Below are 24,994 nucleotides of genomic sequence, written 5' to 3' on the forward strand. Positions count from 1 at the left end.
ACAAAAAAAAAAGTATATAAGATAAAAGGTTGTGATGATTAACATCTATTAACATTAATCAATTGAATCCATCTTAAATTTACTCTTTTTAGCCTCTAGGGAAAAAATGGAACGAAGGCTTCAAAACCATACCTGTGAACCAAGTGAGCAATAAAGACACATAACACAAAAGATTAATCCAATGTATGATGTTAAACTTGGAATAAGTGTGAAGAAAGTTGCCATGATTCCACTATAGCGTGGAATTCGAATCAAAATTCTTGTAAGACGCAGAAGCCTAGCAATCAACAAATAACGAATCCTGCACAAAAGCAAATTAGAATGTTATACTCTCCATCCAAGAGAGATTAAATTGACTTCAGACAATACAAAATGGCAATCGTGTCAATCCTACAATATTCGGAACTTGAGATTTATTAAAAAATTAAAAGTGCCTTAAAAGCATGTCATCATAAGATCAACTAACATAAAAAAGCATGAAATGGTTACCGAATATGAAAAAAACTTGCAATGCTGTCTAGAAAGTTTGCAGTTATCTAAGTTTAAAAAAATTATAACAATTTTAGGCTTCTATTTTCATCATCCTGTAGCTTATGGTGAGAATGAACATAGCTATGGTTAAAGAAAGGATAAATCCTTGTTTCAGAAGTTTTAGCTATTGAAAATGGTTTCAATAATATTTTAGTTAGCCTCACTGCATCTTTTAATGAAATCTCTAATACAGCTATCTGATAAATCATAATATTTGTATTAGATAGAAAGATGATTAAATCAAGGTGTCAATCAATATTAAAGTGAGGTAAGTGTACCACTGAACTCAAGAAAGTTCGTGTTCAAAAGAAAGAGGAAGAGCCAAGGTATATAGAGTAGGTCCTTGTCAAATATTACAAAAAAAGTTGAGATATTTAGGTGTGATGAACCTTGACTAGATTCACATTACACAGAGAGTAATTTCCCAAGCAATAACGACATGAGTGCAACGAATTGAAGGAATGATAGATTGATGAGATTAAATTTATCTAAGGTAATCAGAGCAATATGAATTGAGTATCAGAAACCAAGGAGTAGAAATCAGTGACATACATATCACTTGACATTTCCAATCAAAACAATCAAATAACCAATCTAATTCCTCTCAGCATCCCACCACAGTAAGTAATAAACTAAACTAATCAGTGTTTATGATAATCAATGATAAGAATAGTTATAGATGTTTGAATAATAAATTAATATCTAATAAATAATGTAAAAACAATGACTATATTTATCTATAATTGGCGATCAAGTAGCATTATGTAAAATTAGATTAGAGGATGCTAACTAAAATTATCTTGAAAAGCTTCTATCTCTTCAGGGAAGGAATACGTCTCTTGAGATTCCAAAAGCTATGACTTTTTGATGAGGAAGATATAAGAGGACATTAGAATTGACCAAGGAAGGATCGTCATCAGCCATCAAATTTTATTTCCATTGAATAAAAATCAATAGGGACTAAAAAATCACAGCATCACAACTTAGTAAATTCAGTATCTCTTCACGCAAATACTAGCTAGTTTCTCTTGTACCAAAAAAAATCAACAGCAATCAGGAGGACTAATACCAGCGACGGATCTCTGGAATAGACCATCAAAACTGGTGAGCAATAAGCAGTGACAGCAATAGAGAGATCAGAGAGTATCCTGAATATCAAAAATAGAGGGAGGAAGAAAAATCCTAAATAATTCTCTAATTTAAAAGACAAAATAGATCATCAAGTGAAATATCAGAATCAAATGAACAAAAAAGGAATAGCAGTAATTCTCAGTATATATCAAGTCGAATCAGAATTTAGATCTTAGCAAATAAGTAGAGGAATCCTCATTTGCAAATAAAAGTTACATTAGCTAGCAAATAAGGATTAGATCAAGGACATTCTAATTTGTAATGTCCCGATTTGGCCAGCATCAAAGTTTAAGAGATTAGCCTATTATTGTGATCCTCGTAGGCTAATTATTGTGGATAGAGGGTCTTATGAGGCAGTGGCCTGGCTTGGGAGGGTCTTGTCTTCTCCACAATTCAGTAAGCTATAGGTTGGTCTTAGTTTGGCTCAGATTGGACTTTATTTGGTCTTAGTTTTGTGTACTTAATATTTGTGGTAAATCGAGTGTTGATTGAGATGGACCCTTTCTATTTTTGGAAAGTGCAATTGGTCACATGGAGAAATAATAGGTGTAACCCTTATTTTAGACGACATATTTAAATGATGAGTATTTTGGGAGTAATTATATTTTTAGTGGCCAAATTATTATTAAATCGTTAAATGGCTTATTATAAAATTATAATTTAACTTTATAATTTCACTTAAGTTGAGGGTTGAGTCATCATTGGAAGGGGTCAGTTATTTAATTATTTATATAATTGTGTTGGAAAGTTTCAAGAGTTGAGTCTTTTGAGAAACTTTTGCAAACAAGGGATTATAAATATGAGCTCATTGTGAAGGAAAAGACATCAATTAATTTGATTATCTTATTTGTTTGTCTTTGTGACATTCCTGAAGGTCTGATTTTTCATGCCCTTGCTGAAGTATAAGGGTTTGATTTCTAAGTGATGTCTTTGCAAGTTTTCTGCTAAGTAAAGCAAAATTACCATTACTTTTCTACTGTATCTACTATGGCTAAGAAGAGAATTTATTTGCATCTTCCATTACTGTTCAACTGTGGCTAGGAAGATATTGTAGTGCTGAAGAAATTCAGTTATTTGGGTTACCGATTTGAATGCCCTTTATATTTGCTGCTGTTAGGCATTCTGATTTTCTGCAAATTGGCAGACAATATTATTAATTCAAGGCATGGTTCAGTCTTCAAATCTGGGCACACATCTGCTGCTATTCTGGACTCTTTTCATAGGCAACAACTTCTAGTATCTCAGTCTGAGTGAGACTGAGAATAATCTGCTAGCAGCGTGGTGTATTTTGCAAGGGTTTTTAATTCAAAATATGAAAGTTACAAATCAGTCTAGGTGTATGTATGTCTCTACTGCAAGTCAACCATTTGGACAAAGATTAATAGGTTCCTTTCATTTTGGGAATTCATGTTTATCAGTATTGTAATTGGCCATTAATAGTTGTGATGAAATTGCATTTCAAGTGTTTGATGAATTGTTTCTATCCATGTTGCATGCCAAATGTTTTCATTAATGTCTACGAGTTGTAGGTATCCATTTCTCATGTGTTGGTCTTATGTTTGCATTTGAAACCCAAAATAAATTACATTTGCATCATAGATATTTGAGTTAACATTATTGCAATCATCCCAAAGCTTAGTTGCTATCATTTTAAGCAAGAACAATCATATTGAAATCTGGAGCAACAACCACAAAAATTTAATGAGCTGATAAAGCGATGTGGAGAATAGCGAGAAAATAAATGCCTTGAGGGAGAGTATGGAAAAACTTAAGCTTCATCAGCATAGGATGGCGGAGAGTTTATTGAATCTAGAGATGGTTGAGAGGGTAGCGAGGTATATGGTTTCCGTCTTTAGAAAGTCGACAGGAAGGAAGCTTGAGTTTTCCCCGATAGGTGTCCATGATGTAGATGTATCTTTATTTAGTATGACACTTGCTAGTCCTATCTGTACTGTTGATGACAGACTCGTTTTACAGAGATCAGTAGATGTGTCAGTGTCCTTGGTGGACAGTAGCACTAAGCTTTAGCAGGTTGAGGCTCTTAGTGTAGTCGCTACGATCAATTTAGAAGTAGTTGATGCTGTAGTTGCCACTGACTGTTCAGACTCTCCCAAGAAGGGAATTATTATTGGAGACTTATATGTTAGCTATCGTAGTGTTGCTCCAGTGCAAGGGGCAACTACTTCCTCAGGTGGTATCGAGGCACGTATGGAGCCATTGAGCTATGATGTTGGTGATCTGGATGTTATAACGGAGCTAGTAGATGTGGGTTCATAATCTAGTATTATTGATTCACAGCCTGTCATTGAGTCAAGTGTCTGCAGTTGATGCTTTGTCAAGAGATGTGGATGCAAATAGTATGGACACATTTGATGATTTGTTGGATGATGCTATGAGCTGCACCGAGTATGATATCCCTTGCCATATATCAGCTCATGACTCTAAGGAGATTTTGGATGTGTCCCATGATTAGTGTTTAGAGGATCTTACAATTGAGATGGAAGCTAAGGTATGTGAGGAGATTGATATTGCGAAGGCTTCCATTTCTTTGAATGAGGTGTTCGTTGAGGTGTCGGGTAGTTGTACCTTGATTGCATTGCGAGGTCGGTAGCACACATGCAATGAACGATCTTGTGGTGGGTAGTTTTGATTCAGTTTCCTATCATAGTGCAGTTAGTGAGATAGAGAGCTTGCATAGGAGACAAGGGTTATAGAAGCATCATGTGACTAGTTAGTTGAAGGTGAGTGAAAGTGACATTTCTTTAGCTTTTGAGCATTATGATGCAATTTGCCAGATGCTAGCCACATCTAGTTGGGGTGCTCCTATGTCTGATAAGCATGATGATAGTACTCTTTCTCTAGTAGAGGTTCATGCGCTTTGAGAGGCTGTCAGGATCTTGAAGCATAACTATTCGCAGCTAGTTGCTGACAGGGATTACCTTTTGGAGTGGGGTAGCACCTATTATGAGACATTGTTAGAGAAAGAGGTGGTTGAGCTCATCTAGAAGCTTGAGGCAACAGTGGACTCTAATCAGTGTACTCAGTTGACTCTTCAAAAGTCACAGTCACAATTGGACGGAGTTACCGTTGAGGAGTGGGTACGGTTGGCACCAGTCTTAGACCCTGTTTAGTTGCATATTATGGTTGGTGGTGAGTTTGCTTCCATGGTTGGGGATGAGGGACGTAACAATGTGGCCAATACATCTGTCCAAGATATGGGTGCAGTAGGTACGAAAGAGGTAAGAGTATCAAAGGAGACAAGCTCCCATGATGATTCGCTTCCTTCTGTTGGAAGTGAATCTATTTTTTCATCCTATACAGCTAGTAGCATTGGACAATTGGTAGTGCAATATTTTCAAAGGGATCAATCGTGCGTCGCAAGGGAGCAGGTTGATGATTCCACATATAATTCTATTGCACAGAGCCTTTCATGGAGTATCTTTTGGAGAGTTCGAATGTGTGGGAGGATTCATGCAGAGTGTCTGAGGGTACTCTCATCTGAGGCTCTCGGACCATTCAGAGGTTGGTGGAAAATATTGTAGAGAGTCTATCTACTATACTTCCCCACAAGGATTTTGAGGTTGGGTTTGTTGAGAGTATTTCCTAGAATCCTGCCTGATTGGTAGTTTGGAGTTAGAGATTGGAGCCATTTTCTGATTCCCAGTTTGATACTGATGAGCCCTTGATAGAGATTGGGAGTTTTTATCTACATTTAATTGTGGAGTGCCCATCACTTTTTGTTTGACCCACAGGTAGAGCATTTGGTTTTGCGTCGGTGGGTTAGCTCCAGTTTCATACCATCCATTATGGGATGGGTTAACTCCATCCTCAGCAAATGAGATCGACAATTGCAAGTTAGACCACTTGCAGTATCCACACACCTAGGACAATTTATCAGAGGTTGGAGTTGGTGATAGTGATTCAGGTACATATGGTCATTGTCACCTCCATAGTGTAGTTGGGTGTGAGTGTCAGTTTGATGGGGACTCAATTGTGGACAGAGTTGATAATTCAGTTGGATTGAGTTCGAATGGGTTGTTATCACCGTCAATGCCTATAGTCAGTTTCCAAATGATTTTGAAATTGATATCAGTTATTTGGGTGTTGATGCTACAAAAGTTGCTTGTACATTGCATGGATAGTACGTAGTTCTATCCTTGGGATCTAGGTGGACTATGATGTTCATTCATTTCGGGATTGCTTGGCGACAAACAATCTAATGGAGGCAGAACTATAATGTCCCAAATTTCGCCAGCATTGGAGTTTGAGAGATTAGCCTATAATTGTGATTCTCATAGGCTAATTATCGTGGATAGAGGGTCTTCTGAGACAATGACTTGGCTTGGGAGAGTCTTGTCTTATTACAATTTAGTAAGTTATAGGTTGGTCTTCATTTGGCTTAGATTGGACTTCATTTGGGCATAGTTTTGCATACTTACTATTTGTGGTAAGTTGGATGTTGATTGAGATGGACCCTTTCTATTTTGGAAAGTAGATTTCATCACTTGGAGAAATAATAGGCGTGACCCCTATTTCAAAAGTCACATTTAAATGATGAGTATTTAAGGAGTTATTATATTTTTAGTGGCCAAATTATTATTAAATCATTAAATGGCATATTATAAAGTTATAATTGAACTTTATAATTTCACTTAAGTTGAGGGTTGAGTCATCTTTGGAAGGAGTTAATTATTTAATTATTTATATGCCTAAACCAAGTATTAGACGTTACTAAAAGAGTTGTCTTGGAAAGTTTCAAGAGTTGAGTCTTTTGGGAAACTTTTGCAATTTATGAAAATGAGTTCTTTTGGGAAACTTTTGTCAACAAGGGATCATATATATCAACTCATTGTGAAGGAAAAGACATCCAATTAGTTGATTATCTTGTTTTCTTGTCTTTGTGACATTCTTGAAGGTCTCATTTTTTATGCCCTTGCTGAGGTATAAAGGTTTGACTTTTGAGTGGTGTCTTTGCAAGTTTGCTACTGAAGTATAGCATAATTGCCATTACTTCTCTACTATATCTACTGTGGCTGAGAAGAGAATTTATTTGTATCTTCCATTACTGTTCAGCTGTGGCTAGGAAGATATTGTGGTGCTGAAGAAATTCAGTGGTTTGGGTTACTGATTTGAATGCCCTTTATATTTGCTGCTGCTAGGCATTCTGATTTTCTGAAAATTGGTGGACAATATTATTAATTCAAGGAATGGTTCAGTCTTCAAATCTGGGCGCACATCTGCTGCTATTCTGGACTCTTTTCTTAGGCAACAACTTCTAGTATCTTAGTCTGAGTGAGAGTGAGGATAATCAGCTAGCAGCGTGGGGTATTCTGCAAGGGTTTTTAATTCAAAGTCTGATAGTTACAAATCAGTCCAGGTGTATGTATGTCTTTTCTGCAAGTCGGCCATTTGGACTGAGATTAACAGGTTCCTTTCATTTTGGGAATTCATGTTTATCAGTATTGTAATTGGTCATTAATAAGTTGTGATGAAATTGCATGCCAAGTGTTTGATGAATTGTTTGTATCCATGTTGCATGCCAAATGTTTGCATTAATGTCTATGAGATGTGGGTATCTGTTTTTCATGACTTGGTCTTACGTTTGCATTTGAAAGCCAAAATAAATTGCATCTGCATTATAGATATTTGAGTTGACATTCGTGCAATCATTCCAAAGCTTATTAGCTATCATTTTAAGCAAGAACAATTAGATTGAAATCTGGAGCAGCAACCACAAAAATTTAATGAAAATTGTTTGACAATATTCCTTGAGCTTCATTTCTGCAAACTACAAGAAGTTTTGGCAAGGGATATTACAGTAGTTGAGTTAGAACCTAATCTGGGTAATTATATTATTTGAATGTTATAATTCCTAAGATGGAATTAAGTCTGTTGGGTGGATATTTTGCAACCCACAGTTTTGGGTAAAAATCCAGTCGCAAAATAGGATGACCAGCCACAGCGTGTGAGACAAAGTCTCTCCTACCTTAAAGGGAGGGCTCCCCCTTCTCACCACTCCTTGGATCAACTCAAGGTAAGCAAGAAGGTAAGAGATTTATAAAAAAATGTTACTAATATCCTTTCTTCTTAACTTTCAAGAAAGGATCCACTTACTCGTAGAGCGAATAATGGGCAAGGTGAATCTCTAACTACACTTCTATCAAGAGCTAGAAACAGTGATACCGATAAACTTTTACTGACTCAAAGGCTAGCTAAAATGTACCAATTTGGCTCTAAGTCCGGTCGTACTTTTATATGGAAAAACTTTACAATTAGGGCACAAAGACTCCTAACAGTGAAAATAACTTAACTATTTTGCGAATTTAAGAAAGAAGTGTAAGCTACAGACAAAGCCTCTAGCTATATATTTCCACAACCGCTCCCAGTCAAAACTTCGGCTCCGATTGCTTCTTAAATCACTATGCTCTTTTATTGAACACACAACAATAGCATGAATCAAGACAATAGGCACAAATTGCAGTCAAAGCTTCTAATTTGTTCTATCACAATTGCTTCCAGTCAAAGCTTCAAATCCAATTGCTTCCTTTATTCACTTTTCTCTCAAATTCATACTACACAATCAAAGTTATGCTTGCACAAATGTGGTAGAGCTTTCTTGCATACAACAAAAGATGATTCTTACAATGAGGGGGCACTCCTTTATATAGGCACAAGAGTTGAGAAAAAGGTAGAGGAAAAAGTGGGAGCAACTCAACCAACTTTGACCTAGTCTAAATAGAAGAGAAAATATAGGGTTATATGCAACTGCACGTGCAACTCACATTACATCTTTTACATACACATGTAACTCGCATTACATGTGATTACATATGTAAGTCTTAAAACATTCTCTTCAATTACAAACACGTAAGAAGAAGAAAGAAGATGGAAGAGAAGAAAACAATTCTGAAAGGCCTTGTACTTGACGATGCAATCCCGGATGATCATAGAATCGAGAGTTCCTGTACCATGTACCACTGCATTCACGTTGATAACCATGGTGCTGCGTCTTTTGATAACCTCCGACTTTGATGAATTGTTCGCTGTTATTTGAAAACTTGATGCGATCAAACTTTTCTCATTGAAGTTGTGAATTCTCCTTTGTAGATCAGCACAAACTGGAGTCTCTGACACTTTGAAAACCTTCTTGACAATGTCTGGATGTACACTCGGAACAACTTTCCATCAGCATCTTTAATTTTTTTTGTTTTTTGCTATAAAGTGCTTGACACATGGGAATGCATGCAAATGGAGATTGCTGATTTTCAAAATGTGACTTGGGTTTTCAAGATGTCATTGCACGAAAAATGGATTACATGTAAATGCAACATGTAACAAGGGATAAAGGATGAGATTGAAAGCATGGAAAGATGCAGAAACATGGGAAAGTATGTATTTGCTCATGGAGGCGCGAATGCATATGGAGAGGCGAAAATGAACTTTATAGTGCCTTTGAGGAAAAGTAAGGTCAAAGTCATGAGAAAACATGCACATGACATCTTTTTGACTTTTCAAAAAGTGACTTTTAATCAAAATCAGACCTTTTAGATGCAATTACACATAAGATTTTTCGTGTAATTGTGTTGTGCGAATGGAAGCGAAAAGTGAGATAGGTGAAAACGGAAGTGGAAAATGAGATTACATGCATGTGCGGATGGTGAATGAGATGGAAAACATGTAATCGCATTTCATTGAGTGAGAAATGAAGTGTTGTGATATGGAAATGGAAAGTGGAGTGAAGTGAAACGTGCTCAAGTTCTTGGGAAAGAACTTGCAATTTCTTCCAAATGGAGAAAAAACCAAAATGCAAACAAGCAAAAAACAAAAACAAGCACAAAATAAACACATGCCTTTGGCAAAAGACTCAAACATCTCAACAAGGAAGCCACTTCAACATTCAAATTCGAATTTGGAGTTTGGGAAAATTCCAAAAGTGTGAAAATGAGAGTTTTCATCCTTTTTAAAGGCAAAATGCACTTTTCATGGCATATATATGGACAAATGGGCAATTTCAAGCTAAAATATGCATGAAAATAGCAAGATAAGCACAAATTAAATAGCAAGAAAGAAAAAGTCCACTTGCATGAAGATTAAGTGCCAAAAATAAGGAGAAAGAGCCAAAATAGCAAGTTTTATAGACTTGAGACCAATTCTCCCTTAAATCCGAATATTCAAACCTTTTGACTTTTTCCGCACTTGCATGTAATGGACATTCAATGGTCGAATTTGACATGAGAAGGCCAAAAATGTGATCTCTAAAGACAATATCATGCATTTAAAATTCAAAAACAATCCCTCTTGATCAAAGGTATGGGCTGGAAATGCATTTTTTTGAGTTTTTTGAACAAAAACATGAGTTCTTTATGCAAAAATCTGGGCCATTTTTGCAAAAACGTGGCCAAAAAATGAATGTTTTTGAGTCATTTTTGACTTGTGAATGCAAAAACGACTTCCCCAAATGGATATACATAGATCAAAATGCAAAAAAGTGGCTTCAAAATGCATAAAAGTGGATTAAAACCTCAATTTCCCAAGCATTTTAAGCAAAAACGTGATTCATCATGAAAGTTTCAAAAACGTTTTTGAGGCAAATGAATCCATTTTAGAAGCAAGGAAACTTATTGCCATGCAAAAACGTTTCAAATGGAACAAATCCCATGTAGATCCATTGAGTAAAACTCAAGTTATGAGCAAAAATGAAGGAATTTTGGAGTTTTCCACAAAAACGTGCCCTAGATATGAACTCCTAAAAATGGTTTTTAGCACATTAAACTCATCTTTGACGGAAGCAAAATGATCACCAGGAAAAAACTTCTTGAATGCAAAAGATTTCGTTCAAATCCATGAAGAAAATCTTGAGTTATGGCCAAAATCGGATTTTTGGGGAACAAGAACACATTTCCTTCTCAAAATCGGGACATTTTCATGGCCATTGCATATTTTAAAACATGTCTACATGTAAAATCAGACCTTTTGAGGTCTATTACATGTTTTAAAATGTGTCTTTATGCAAAATCTCACTTTTTAGAGTGCATTGCATGTTTTAAAATGTGTTGATAGGCAAAATCGGACCTTTTGAGGCCATTTACATGTTTTAAAACATGTCTCACCTTTTTGATGCTTAAGCATAAAAACTCTACTTTTCGTGTCATTGCATCAAAAAGGTCCACTTTCATAAGCATTTGATGTAATGGCATGAAAAGTATCCTCAAAAGTGAGTTTTATATGTAATCACATGAAAAGTTTTCACTTTTTATAGTTTTTACATGCAATTTGCACATAAAAAGTTCACTTTTGAGGCTTTTAAGCCATGTATTTCACTTAAATTTATAAAAATGTCCTCAATATGGGTCAAAAATAATATTTATGCATCATATTATTCAATATTGTTAGTGTAAATAAGTATTTACTTATTACACTTACGTTTACTTGGATTAATGCATTATTTAATTATTCTACATTATTTTATTATTTATTTTAGGTGAGACACTTAGGAGTTTGTGTACTCTCATGAGTTATGCAACTCTAATTATGCACATGGTGTCTACAACACAAGAGTTTGCATCATTCCCTAAGTTATGTTGACAACACAGTTATCCGCACTCCTCATTTAGCACATGTTGTCGACACCACTGATTTACGTGCTACACCATTGTAGGCTTATCCTCATATCATCGCACTTAATCTCATGCTTAATGGAGGATAACCCATATCTGGTGGACATGTGTCTGGTTGTATGACTTATCATGATGCTGACTTCTATGCATTTTAGAAGCACTCTTGAGGCCTTTAAATACAGGCACTCCTAATGTACTCTTAAGCTGGCATATTGAATGAATATCATCATTTTGATCATACTTTCTCTATTTTGGTCTACTGTTGTGCTTGTGTTTGAGTTCCTTGGTCTTGGGTGAATTCTGGCCTAAGCCAAATTCTTACATGGTATCAGAGTTGGGGGAGATTCTCTACACATAGCCATTTGAGACCGTTCATGCTTCAATACCTCGACACAAATCCGGAGGATCCACAGAAATTGCGAGTGTCTAGAGCTATATCTGACCTCACCGTTGCATCCGGAGTGTCGATTCGGTGAAGATCAACTATAAATTTTCCTATGCTGAGTGAAAGTTGATCGTGAGGCAAAAATTGTTTGTAAATTGGAACCCGAAGGCCCCGATTTGCAGTTCGGGTATGATTGCTTTATTGATTTGATTATTAATTTTCGGATCTAAATTCTCTGCTTTTTTGAGCATTTTTCGAATTTTTATTTTCGGAACAGTTTCACAGGCAGAGAATTTTCTTTTTGGCCGAACCGGACAGTGACACCCCAGATTGGCTCTGTATTTTTGGGGGTTTATTATTATTGTGCAGGAAATTATTAAATTTAATCACTAAGCATCTTTGCATAGTGCGGGCCGTACGTTTCTAATTTTTGGCATTTAAACCACGGCCGAATCAAACTCAACCATCGCACAAGAAAATCTAGTGAGCACATACACCGGCCCCAACTCCCGGCGGCCAGCCTCCCATCGGTGAGCTCATACTTTGTTTGAGATGAGCAGAGGCTTAATTTTATGAAGCACAAAGAACGCATGACCCATGCATGTGGGATCAATAAACAATCTTTGACAGCTGACAAAGATAAATCCGACGTCGAAAAAATCAACCACCGGCAGTAGTCATATCACAGCATTACCAAAGAATATTCTGGCGCACAATACATACAGACCCAACTCGCAGTGATCCATGCTGTACGCACAACCCACTATGAGGTGCCCATCAACAGCCATGCGGTGCCTTTTAATTTGCCAAACCTACCCAGTCATCGCAACACACGGCGTCAAATTTTTGCGACACCTCATCTGCCACACTGTAATCCCAATCAGCTCACACGTCATTACCTGATAGAGCTTGTACTATCAACATTTCGTACACCACGTCAACAACACGTGGACGCCAACTCAGCCGCACAGTCATCCATCATACAGTATGATTTGTGCCACATCACTCGTTCGTACAATTCTATACAGCTGACGTCATCGATGACATCGTCACTGGGGCTTGGAGTTGCTGACGTCGTCAGTTTTAGGAGCCTAAATTTGACGGTCATTTGACCATCATACCAGGCCAATTTTGAACTGTTGAGACAGCTGTATGACGATCAAATTTAACCCCATCATTCGCTGATGCAACCCCTCTCCAGATTGATTTTCAATTTTGTAGTCTAACTTCAAGAGGCCATAACTTGGACATCCGGACTCCAAATCAGGTGCGATTTTTTTGAAATTGGGTAGAATTTCCTAAACTTTTCAATGGTGCAACTTTTGTTTGATTTTGGTGCATGGATTGGTCAGAAATTGCATTTTTTGGCAACTGTACCTGCATAATCCTGCATTTTGCAACTTCAAACGCTCCGTATGAGCACATCTGGAGACGAAAATAGGTTTAGTTTTTTTTGAAAGTTTGTTATTTTTCGTCTACTTTCCAGATCTGCTATCAAATTCTAGGGTTGTTTGGACAAAATTGTCACTTTCAGCAATAGGGCCTTTCTTTGCTTTGTAAGGCATCAGAATTGTAGCACATTGTAAAGTTTCAGATTTGTACTCTATTAAGAAGTTGTAACAAGCAAAATCAAAAGTCCACGAAGGCCAAAATTGGCAAGTGGCCAATTGTAATCGCACTACTGTAAAGTGACCAAAAGCATCTATTTTGGTGGGGGGGGGGGGGGTTGTTTCTTGATTTAGTGAAAAGGGAGAGTGTTCTTGGTGTTGTGTTCTCTCTTTTCTGCATTTTTCTTTCATTTTTTGTATTATGGGAAACTTTAAGTTTCCTAAATTAACTCCTCATAACTATGCTACGTGGTCAATCAAGATGTGGTATCACTTAATGCATAATGGAGTTTCACAATATGTAGATGGTACAATTCCTAAACCAGCAGGTGATAAAGTTTCAGAAAGTGATATTTCAGCTTGGGTAGCAATGGATAGGAAAGCCCTAGGTGATATATGTTTGGGGGTTGATGATAAGATCATATATCAGATTAAGAAGTCTTCTACATCCAAAGAAGCTTGGGATACCCTCGAAAGCCTTTATGGTAAAGTGTTTGAAGAGGATGTTTTCAAAATTGAAGATGAGCTTGTATCTTTAGATCCTAAATCATATGAATAAAGGATTTCATCATCAAGGTGAATGAACTAAGGACAAAGCTTACTGATTGTGGGAGTTCTATCAAAAATGACAGACTGATCTATCTCATACATAATAAGCTGCCATCAGAGTATTCCACATTTGTATCTTCTTTTAACACCTCAAAGACTACCTACAAGAAAGTCACTTTTGATGAATATGTTAAATTGTTGGATGATGAAGAAAAGAAGTTGAAATCAATGGGGATTCTCAAATCACCTCAGTCTAAAGCATTGGTGGCCAACAATGAGGGTTCTCAACATTCAACTGGACAGTCTTCAAATAAAGGAAAGGGTAAGAAGAAATGGAAGAACAAATCAGAGGATGCAAAAAAGACAACACCACGATCCAATCAACAAGGCAAGGCCTCGAATTCCAACAAGAAAGGGGACAACAATAAGGAGAAGAAGTGCACTTATTGCAAGAAATCGGGTCATGAAGAGCATGAGTGTTATCTCAAAAAGATTGATAAGTTGACCAACATCATGAAGAAACATAATGTTCCATTGCCTAATGCTTATAAGGATAAAGGGTCTTCTTCAAATTCAAAGGGCAAAGGGCAAGCACTCATGGCTAATTCAAACTCTTCAAAGGAATGGATATTTGACTTAGGTGCCTCATATCATATGGGTTCTTCAAAGGAGGATTTCTCTTCAATGAAGTAGTCAAAGGTACCACACATTTTTATGGGAGATGATAGCAAAATGGAAGTTGAAGGAAAAGGAAACGTGGAGATGGAAAATGGAGAGTTTCAAGATGTTCTCTATGTTCCAAACCTAAGTTCAAATCTCCTTTCAATCTACCAAATCACTCACCTTGGAGATGGACATAGAGTTGAGTTCCTTCCAGACTCAGTAAAGGTGCATAGTCTTAAAGAAGACTCCTTGGTTGCAGTGGGGAAAGTGAATCATAACAAGAGGTTGTACTCTTTCTTCCAGTTTGTGACCAAGTCTCCTTCAAAGGCCTTGTTATCTTAGTCCAATTCAAAAATGCAATTATGGCATGAGCAGTATGGTCATCTTGACTTCCACTATCTTCAGCAACTTTGCACAAACCAAATGGTCAAAGGTCTACCTCAAATCAATTTTTCTAAGGGTGAATGTTCAACAGATTCAATGGATATGCATCTAGAGGGGAAGTTACAACTACAGATGGTTTACATGGTATTAGCAGGTCCTTTTGCATTCAGCTAGGGTCGCTACATACTTACCTTTGTTGATGACTTTTCAAGATACACTTGGGTCTACTTTCTTCATAATAAGAATGAAGTGTTGGAAACATTTCTAAACTTCAAGACTCATGTAGAACGAAAATCCAGAAAGGCCATCAAAGTACTCCGAATGGATAATGGAAGTAGGTATGTGAACAGAAAACTTAAGGACTTTTGTAGACTCGAGGGAATTGATCCTCAGACTCCGCCAGCATTCAGTCCGCATAAGACAGTTGTTGCAACTTTGAGGATCTGCACTCTTAAGTCTATGACAAGTTGCATGATTCATGCCAAGTCTCTAGATCCATCATTAGAAGTCGAAGCAATCTCTAGTGCTAGTCACATTTTTAATCGATCTCCTCATCTAGCCTTAGATGGCAAGACTCCTTTTGAGGGATGGTGCGGCAGAAAACCTATTGTGACACACTTTAGAGTCTTTGGTTGTCCTGCATGTGCAAAGAGATCTTCTAGGGGATGCAAGGCACAATCACCTTGGCCTTGTACCTTTATTGGTTATGAAGACAGTGTGAAGGCATATAGACTTCTAGATCCTGAGACACATTGGATATTTGTGGAGAAGGACGTATACTTTGAGGAAAGTTCACCAAGCTTGTCCTCCTTTTCGCGCATCATACAGTGTGGAAACTAATAGTGACACAAGCAATAGTGCTTCAACAGATTCAAACACGTGGGGTTCTATCGACAGTTGCAGTGAGAGGTCACTTCATCAGTTCAGACCACATGCATACATAGCCACAGTGATAGGTCCAAAACAACAAGGTACATCCAGTATTCCAGATACAGGTTTAGTGACAGATTTGGGGGACAATATTGATGATCTGCCTCTTCTTCTTGATGCAACAACACCACCTTCAGTTGTCATGAGGGCTCCATCCAACTCTCTTGTTCATTCTCTACATGATCAATCATCACAGGTTGAAGTGATTGTGGATACTTATGATCAGCAGTTGCAGCAAGGTTCTTCATCAGTTGCAGAGTCAAATAGTTCTTTGAAACAGGTTCTTCAGCTAGTTGAGCAGGTTTCAGAGACATCACTTATCCATGGAATTCTTTCCACACATAGCGAAAGTGTCTCATTTGTACCCTTGGCATTGTTTCTTCCCAAGGGGAGGAACACCATTCTATAGTCTTTGATCAGCTTCTTCATTGGAGCAGTCACTGTTCGACATTCTTCTTGAGGGGGGCGGGGGGAGCCGATTCTATCTCTCTTCCTCTTCTCATCATTCTCTTATGTATATACTGGATATATGTTGTAATGGGGGGGTTTTCATTACTCCATCCATCCATGCATCCCTATTCATCTCTCTTTTTGGGGGAGGGTTTTTCCCATGAGGTTTTCCCTCTTTCTCCGCTTTATGAAAGATTGCATATCGTTATGTACATGAGTACCTAACATGGCCTAGTAGCCGGGACCCATCCTGCATTGCATCCTAGGTTTCGTAAGCTTAAGAGCATTCCCCTAAGTTGCACTTAAGGAGGGGTGTTCGTGTAAATAAGTATTTACTTATTACACTTACTTAAGTTTACTTAGGTTAATGCATTATTTAATTATTTTGCATTATTTTATTATTTATTTTAGGTGAGACACTTAGGAGTTTGTGTACTCTAATGAGTTATGCAACTCTAATTATGCACACGGTGTCTACAACATAGGAGTTTGCATCATTCACTGAGTTGTCATGTTGACAACACAGTTATCCGCACTCCTCATTTAGCACATGTTGTCTACACCACTGATTTGCGTGCTACACCATTGTAGGCTAATCCTCACATCATCGCACTTAATCCCATGCTTAATGAAGGATAACCCATATCTGGTAGACATGTGCCTAGTTGTATGACTTATCATGATGTTGACTTCTATGCATTCTAGAAGCACTCCTGAGGCCTTTATATACAGGCACTCCTAGTGTACTCTTAAGCTGGCATACTGAATGAATATCATCATTCTGATCATACTTTCTCTATTTTGGTCTACTGTTGTGCTTGTGTTTGAGTTCCTTGGTCTTGGGTGAATTCTAGCCTAAGCCAAATTCTTATAAATATAATACATAAACATTATTTTAAAGTGACATTTAGATAAGTATTTGATTTTAAAATAAAAAATTTAAAATGTAACTATTTAGTTCTATAGTCGCTTTAAGTGAAAAATTAAAAAGTAACTCAACTTAAAATTATAACATAAAGTGCACTATAGAAGTTATAAATTTAAAGTAAAAGTAACTTAAAAACATAACAAAAAGTGAGTAAAATGTTATATTTTTGAAAAAGTGAATGTCAAATTGAAAATATAACATCATTTTTTTAATTCGTGCTGTTGCACCTAAAATGTCCACTTTTGAGGCACTAAAACAGACATAACTCTTGATTGACAACTTCGATTGACCTCTAGGGTAGACCGAATCGAAGGGAAAAATGAAAGGCACGACATGAGCAAAACCAAATGACTAAAAGAAAGCAAAAACAAACTCAAAAGCAAAGAACGGACTGTGAAGGCTTCAAAAATCAAGCAAAGGCTCGACAAAAAGCAAAACGAAAAAGACTTGACGAAGGCCTTCATTAAAACAATTTGATATTTGAATTGAAATGGATCGATCGATCAATATTAAGCAATTGAATATCAAATTCAAGCTTAGAGAAATGCGAAACTAGCTTGAAATTTTTTCGTCTTGTTACCAACATTTTGTGGTGACAAAATGCAGGACAACAAAGTTAGATTATACATCTTTGAAGGTCAGTATATACTGTTAGAATGAATGATATATGTATATGTGAGGATGGATACGCCAAGTATAGGGTATCCATATGGCCTGGGAAGAGATGCATCTCTTCCTAAGGATTATAAAGATAGATATACAGTTGTATAGGATATCCATAAGGCCTCTGGAGGAGATAAGGCATAATGAGATAGTGAAAAAGCTTCAGAACCATTCTAGGATGGCCATAAAGGTGAATGGTGTCTTGAGAGGTCCTCCCCAAAGATCTAAGAGCTTGATTATATTCCCTCACCAAGGATTAGGTGGGAAAAAAGACGAGAAATAGATACTCTTTACTTTCCTTTATGATTATATATATATATACACACACACACACACACACACACACACACACGTTTGTATAGAATTCGTAGTTCATATACAGGTTTATTTATTAAGGCTCATCATAGAACAAGGCAATACTTAACACTAGAGAAGGGGACACTACATATGGTATCAGAGCATAATTTTACCATCCTATGAAAGTTCATGCAAACATATCAACGTAGGAAAGGCATAGCAGCCATGGTCGAACAATTAGACAATGAACTTAAAACTTTCATGGAACAAACTAATGAAAGATTTGGAAGAACCAATCAACTAAACCTCCAAGCTATTCAAAGCATGAATGGTAAAAATTGTAATGAGAGACCCATTCCAAATTAAGGCAGACACTCATTCAAAACATTTTGAGAATGATCAATCCAAAGTTCCATCCTTAGGCCAAACATTCATCCGTTCCTACTTAGGAAACCCATTGTGGGAGAAGAGGAGCCAGTCACATGCAATGTAGAGGATCTTGCATAAATGCATGCTAGATTAGACCTAGAAATACAAAGCCATACTATTTTTTGTGTAGGGTAAAATTTAACGAATACGAGAATGCAAGTAAATGTAACAAAATAGGTACAATATAGACAGATCACAACTACATTTTCATTAATCACATCAATGCTTTACAATGCATCAAAATGACACTAGCTATACTTCTACTTTATCATGACAGCAACAACATAACTTGGAGACAAATACATGAACATAAATAGAGGTGTTGAGGGGGTGCAAGTGCCAACCGGTGGCAACCATCGTCCAACTACCTAGACCTCAACAACACTAATAAAACTAAATGTTTGACAACATCATCTCCTCCAAAAAGAAAGTTGTAATACAACACAATGGGGATTATTACAACTATTCAAACAAAAATCAATGACATTAAGGGTGTTAGAAATAGGGAATACTGAGAGAGAGGGGGGGTGGGAGAATCAGTATTCTACAAACTTTTGTCGCCAACTGAATATTATTAATTACTTTGAACCATGTATAAGAAAATAAACAAGTAATGCCGAACAATAAAAGTAACCATGCATAGAGAGAACTCATAACACCATATTTTGTTAACTAGGGAAACCTTGGCCAAGGGAAAACCTCGGTGGGGATGATACCCACAAGATAATGTACTAATACAAATGTTCCTTGTTAAAGGATGGACCTTGTTAGGAGTCTATAAACACATTCAGTACATATGAGTCCCTGTTAAAAGACTTTGAATCCCTATTAGGAGATTCCAACTATGTTAGAAGTTGTAGTACAATGTGTGCAAGAAGAGCTCACTGCCCAAACATGCACTTTCAATTACAAGAAGAGCTCACTGCCCAAACAAGTAATTAAAGTTCTTGGAATACAAAAGTATGAATGTTGTTTTTTGATCTTTGATGTCGATCTCAGATCACAAACTCAGGTTATCAAGAATTCGCTTCTGGATATAAAACTTCGCATTTATAACTTTCGCATGTTGCTTTACAATAATCTTGCAAGATGTCTTTGCATAAATACCATGCCTTTTCACAAATTGTTGCTTGGTCGGCTAAGACTGAAATGTACTTTCCCAACTTAGAGTAAACATCTAAGATGTCGTCCCTAATTGGTCAAGTAATTCTTTTGTAAACAAAATAATTCCTTTACCTTTCATTCCGATGTTCTATACATATTAAATATCTCTTTTCCGTACTGTCTGTACTAATGTTTGAGATTATACACATCATCATCAATATGTATACTATCTCCAAATATCTTCTCTCTCGAGAATAACATTGTATAAACAAGTTATACATAAAACAATACACTACTGTAAACCATTTCCATACTAAGACATTTAGCACCAAAAAGCTAAATATCTTTATTTCCAAGGTTTAAAACATGTACATCATGTGTTGCCATTAATGACATCTTGAAAGCCCAAGTCACTTTTTAAAATTCAAAAGTTCTCATTTGCACGCATTCCCATGCGCCAAGCACTTTACTTCCAAAAAAAGAGAGTTAAAGGTGTTGATGGAAAGTTATTTCGAGTTTAAATCCGGACATCGTTAAGAAGGTTTTCAAAGTGTCAGAGAATTTAGAATGTGTCAATCTACGAAAGAGAATTCATGTCAACTTGAGCAAGAAAAGATGGATCACATCAAGTTTTCACATGACAACGGAGAATTCATCAAAGTCAGAGGTTATCAAAAGACGCAACACCATGGTTATCAAGGTGAATGCAGCGACACAAAGTACACGAACTCCCAATCTTGTTATCATCTGGGATTGCATCGCCAAGTATAAGGCCCTTCAGAACAATCCCTAGGATTGTTTCAATACTCTTCTGTCTTTCTTCTTCTTCTTCTTTCATGTTTGTAATTGAAGAGGATGTATTATATGAAGATGTGTAATTACATGTAATGCGAGTTACATGTGCAGTTGCATGTAACCCTATATTTTCTCTTTTAGTTAGACTAGGTCAAGGTTGAGTTGCTCCCACTTTTTCCTCCACCTTTTTCTTAGTTCCTGTGCCTACATAAAGGAGTGACCCCTCATTGTTAATAATCATCTTTTGTTGTACGCACAAAAGCTCTGCCAAACTTGTACAAGCATAACTTTGATTGTGTAGTTCAAATTTGGGAGAAAAGTGAATAAAAGAAGCAATTGGATTCGAAGTTTTGACTGGATGCAATTGTGATAGAGCAAATTAGAAGCTTCGATTGTAATTTGTGCCTATTTTCTTCATTCATGTTATTATTATGTGTTCAATAAAAAAGCATAGTTAGGAAGCAATCAGAGTCGAAGCTTTGACTGGGAGCAGTTGTGGAAATATATAGCTAGAAGCTTTGTCTGTAACTTATACTTCTTTCTTAATTCGCAAAATAGTTAAGTTATTCTTACTTTTAGTAGTCTTTGTGCCCTAATTGTAAAGCTTTTCCATTTATAAGCACGACCGGACTTAGAGCTAAACCGATACATTTTCAGCTAGCCTTTGAGTTAGTGAAGGTTTATCGGTATCACTGTTTCTAGCTCTTGATAGAAGTGTAGTTAGAGATTCACCCTGCCCATTACTTGCTCCACGAGTAAGTAGATTCTTTATTGAAAGATTAGAAAAAAGGATATTGGTAACACCCATTTTATAAAGTCTCTCGACGTCTTGCTTACCTTTAGTTGATCCAAGGAATAGTGAGAAGGGGGAGCCTTCCCTTTAAGGTAGGAGAGATTTTGTCTCACATGTTGTGGCTGGTCATTCTATTTTGCTACTGGATTTTTACCCAAAACTATCGGTTGCAAAATATCCACCCAACAAGTAGAACACAAGGAGATGGCACAAAATCAGACCGATTGAACTTGCATGGGGATTTGTCATTCAAACAGGCAATGACAGGTCTCTTCTTCTCCTCTTTATCTTATATACATGCAACTCCATATATGCATTTACTTTTGATGTATACTTTATACTTTCTTGAGGGTATACTTTATGCATTTACTTTTCATTTATACTTTAAACTTTTCGTGGAACTTCTATTTGTAATTTCATCTATAATGAACATTTCAGAAATGAAACACATGCTTATGCCACTCTTTGTTAATGACATCTAGCTTGCATTCTTGTTTCTTCAAGTTGCTTTTCCCCTTTGTTAATGCTTAATAAATGAGACTCCTTTCGTAGGACAGCAACTCGGCATTTTTCTTAACATTTTTAATTGGAGCTCAAATTGAAAAAGCAACCTCAAACTGAAAAATAACTCACTATAGGCACCCTGATAACAGTTCTACCAATTTGCACAGTGTAGTAAAAATTGGTAACAAGTCTATGGATGATGTGATGAGTTGAACTTCAAATTTGTCTTCAACTTCTTACATAATCTACGCTAGAAGTACCCAACAAACTTGGTAGCTCAATCTAAAACTAAACTCTTAGGTAGACTATGTAGTCTCACCATTTCTCTGAAAAACAACTCAACTATAACAACATCACTAGTCTTCTTGTAGGGAATGAAATGTGTCATCTTTGAAAACCCATCAACAACCACGAAAACTAAACCATACCCTCGTTGAATCCTTGGTAAGCCAAGAACGAAATCCATGTTGATATCCTCCCACGACTTCTTTGGCACATGCAATAGCTGATACAACCCCGTATTTTGCTTAACTCCTTTCGTCATCTGACATACTCTGCAACTCTGTAAAAACTTCTTGATATCTTACTATAACTATGGCCAACTATAATTCTCAGTAATCAAAGTAATGGTTTTATCTCTACCAAAATGTCCAACCAATTCTCCACTATGGCCAATAATAATTATCAGCAACCAAAGTCATGATTTTATCTCTACCAAAATGTCCAACCAATTCTCCACTATGGCCAATAATAATTATCAGCAACCAAAGTCATGATTTTATCTCTACCAAAATGTCCAACCAATCCTCCACTATGCTTCTCCATGATGAGTTTCTCTCTCACAGAACTTCTTGGAATGCACAACTAGTTTCCTTTGAACAACATACCATCTTGGATTATGAAATCCAACCACTTTGTCTCATCAAGTGTAACAAGTTCTGTACAAGCTTTCTAGACTTCACAAAAATCAAGATCCTTTGAATACGAATTCTTGAGTTCCTTGAACCCAATCATCTCAATCTACATCTCTATCAGCAAAAACTATCTTCTGCTAAGAACATCTGCAACTTTGTTAGACTTCCCATTCATATGTTTCAAAACAAATGTATAACTCTGCAAAAACTCAACCCATTTCAAATGCCTTTGGTTCAATTTTCCTTAGCTATTCAAATATTGCAAAGCTTGATGATCAGTATACAAAACAAACTCCTTAGGAAGAAGATAGTGTCTCCACTTCTTCAATGCTTGATCTATAGCATAAAATTCTTGATTGTAAACAATTTTTTTTTTGTCATCATTCAACTTCTCACTAAAATAAACAACAGGTCTACCTTCTTGACTCAAAATAGCTCCTATTATAGTACCACTAGCATCACAATCTTCTTGAAACACCTTGTTCAAATCTAGAAGTGCTAAAATAGGTTGTTTTTTAACTTTTTGTTTCAAAAAATTGAACTCTTATCTGCTCCTACGATCCACTTAAATTCTTTCCTATCCATTCTCATCATTTCAGTCGAAGGTCCACAAATACCACTAAACCCTCTAATAAATTTTCTGTAAAAATCAGCTAGTCCATTAAAAGATCTTACCTTCATAACACTTTGTTTATTAGGCCATTCAAACATAGTCTCCACTTTTTGAGGGTCTATTTTTAGACCTTTTGCTAAAACAACAAATCCTAGGTACACCAACTCCTTCACAAAACTACACTTCTTTAGATTTATCAGCAACTTTTCTTCCCTCAACTTCTCAAACACCTTAAGAATATGTATTATATGCTCCTCCAATGTCTTACTAAAGATCAATATAATCATCTAGGTAACAATGACAAGCTTGCCTAGAAATTCTTTCAATACCTCATTCATGAGCCGCATGAAAGTGCTCAGCACATTGGTTAGCCCAAAAGGCATGACTAACCACTCATACAATCCTTCCCTTGTCTTGAAGCCAATCTTCCATTTATCTCTTTCTCTCATCCGAATCCGATGGTACCCACTCTTCAGATCTATCTTTGTGAAATACACAGCCCCACTGAAACAATCCATTATATCATCCATCATTGGCAATAGAAATCTATACATGATTGTGATTTTGTTAATGGCTTGAAAATCTATACACATCCTCCATTCTCCATTCTTTTGTGGTGTTAATATTGTTGGTACAACACATGGACTCAAACTCTCTAGAATCAACCCTTTCTACAACAACTCATGCACTTGTCTATTCAACTCTTCACTTTCTCTTGGTGTCATTCTGTGTGCTTCCTTTTTTGGTAAACTGCCAACTGGAATAAAGTCAATCTAGTGACTTATCTTCCTTACTAGTGGTAATCCATCAAACACATTATCAGATTAGAGCTATCAGATTTCCACAATCCATCAGTGTTGTCTGATTTCTGGATTTGATTGTGTGAGCAATTTTTTACATCAATGTTTCGGATCACACTCCGATATCCATCATCAGGATGCATGCGAGAGAAGAGGAGAAAAATGATGGATCACGAAGTGTGATCCGAAACGTTGATATAAAAAATTGCTCACACAATCAAATCCAGAAATCAAACAACAACACATTATCAGATACAATATTTGAAAACTCTCCCAACAAATCTGCAACTTTTGTAGGTACCTCTTCTAATTCTTCTTTACCATCTTTTGGAACTATAACAAAATAGATATGCTCACGCCTCATACCCTCTAGGAACTTATTTCCATCAACAAAACATACTCTAGCAGCACTACATACCTTTTAATTTGTATCCTTCAATCGCTTTAGCTTATGTTTCACTCCATCCTCCGTCAGTGTGTAGGTATTCGCACGACCATCATGTACAACGTGCCTATCAAACTACCATGGCCTTCCTAGCAACATATGACATATGTCTATAGGTATGGTATCACAAAGTACCTCATCCAAGTAGCTTCCAATCTTGAAATTCAATAGACACTCCTCATTGACCATGACCTTGTGGTCATCCTGCACCCAAGCAATACAGTATGGGCGTGGATGTTTCTGCCTCTTGAGTTTTAACTTCATGACCATCTTTTCTGACAACAGATTGTTAGTGGTTCCACCATCAATGATCACATCACAACACTTATCTTCACATTTGCACCTTGTACGAAATAAGCTCCTCCTATGATCAAGTTCATTCTCACCACTCAGCAAGACTCTTCTGTTAACTAGGATTTCTCTTTTTGCATCTTCAGAATGTGATGATTTGACATCTTTATC

General features: G+C 36.7%; 1 protein-coding gene across 2 annotated transcripts in view; it reads right to left on the reverse strand.

The window, feature by feature from the left end:
• Window positions 1-24,994, reverse strand: part of TPC1 (two-pore channel 1) — a 288,494-nt gene that overhangs the window by 27,099 nt on the left and 236,401 nt on the right. For both annotated transcript variants that reach the window (XM_089821751.1, XM_089821750.1), the window contains one exon: window positions 133-301. In XM_089821751.1, coding sequence (XP_089677877.1) covers window positions 133-301 — 169 coding nt within the window. The remainder of the gene's footprint in view (window positions 1-132; window positions 302-24,994) is intronic.

This window comes from Cupressus sempervirens, chromosome 3 (genome assembly GCF_028749045.1).
Source record: "Cupressus sempervirens isolate cs-2001-9-10 chromosome 3, ASM2874904v1, whole genome shotgun sequence".
NCBI classification, from domain to species: Eukaryota; Viridiplantae; Streptophyta; class Pinopsida; order Cupressales; family Cupressaceae; genus Cupressus; species Cupressus sempervirens.